We start from the raw sequence: 1011 nt of genomic DNA on the forward strand, positions 1-1011 counted from the left end.
CTTATATTTAAGAATAACAGCGTGGTGAACTTCGAGGAGGGCTCGATGATGTTCGACCGGAGCAGCTTTCGCTTAGAACTCGACAACCTATTGGTCGACCAACCGTGCGACTGTCAGTTGCTACCCGTCTGGAAGAACAACATTCTCAATTACACGAACGTCTACTCGAGGTTCTACACCAGACAAAACATCGTGTCGCCGCCTACGTTATCCCCTCAGGACACCATCAACGAGACCCCAGAAACGTTTCTCTGTTCGGACGGCGACGTAGACGGTGTACCGACGAGTTTCATCGAATACGAGACACGTCACTGTTCGCTAGGCGGGTCTATACTAGTCTTCGTTCTGATCATCGTCGGTCTACTGGTCCTGTTAACGCTGATCACCTGCCTGATCATCTGGTGCTGCAGAAGGCGTCGCCCTAACAGCCGGAAGAAATGGCACAGTGTCCCTACGACGAACGCGCCTGACGTTGTGTCGAAGAAAAACGGCGTGATAGGAAGAGATGCAGCGACGTCAGCCGCACCAGTCGACAGCCGGATAACCATGGTGGTGCCTGACGGTAGGCTCTACAGGGAAACCGAGTTCCACGTGATCGTCGAGAAGGCAGAACCGTTGACTACAGAGTTGTAACGAGAACCTTCGTACGGTTCGACGAGCAGGACCGTGACGGCTCGAGTAGAAGAAGAATTCGAGTGGTCTGAAACGTCGAACCGTTTTCGCGTGTACAAGCTGTGAAGCGTCTATTGGACACGTTGTGGTATCAACATCGGTGGTGTTTAACGATTGGTGACGCGAAACACGTGCCCGGTGTTGTTTCTTACACCGAAAGTGCGAACAAGAGACGATTGAAATGCAGCTTGTGTGTAAACGCGTGAATGATTCAATGTTTTTCTCTTTCCTTTTCTGGACTGAATTTTGCGGAACTTTTTAACGAAGAACGCCCTATTGTATGTATCTGTCTTCTTCGAAGAAGATTTTTCCACGTACTATTAAAGATTAAGGAAAATT

General features: G+C 49.5%; 1 protein-coding gene across 1 annotated transcript in view; it reads left to right on the forward strand.

Annotated features, from left to right (window-relative positions):
- LOC108574019 overlaps positions 1–633 on the forward strand; it is a 9280-nt gene extending 8647 nt beyond the window's left edge. The window contains exon 3 of the mRNA XM_017936517.1: positions 7–633. Coding sequence (XP_017792006.1) covers positions 7–633 — 627 coding nt within the window. The remainder of the gene's footprint in view (positions 1–6) is intronic.
- Positions 634–1011: the final 378 nt, after the last annotated feature.

This window comes from Habropoda laboriosa, unplaced genomic scaffold (assembly GCF_001263275.1).
Source record: "Habropoda laboriosa isolate 0110345459 unplaced genomic scaffold, ASM126327v1 scaffold145, whole genome shotgun sequence".
Classification (NCBI taxonomy): Eukaryota; Metazoa; Arthropoda; class Insecta; order Hymenoptera; family Apidae; genus Habropoda; species Habropoda laboriosa.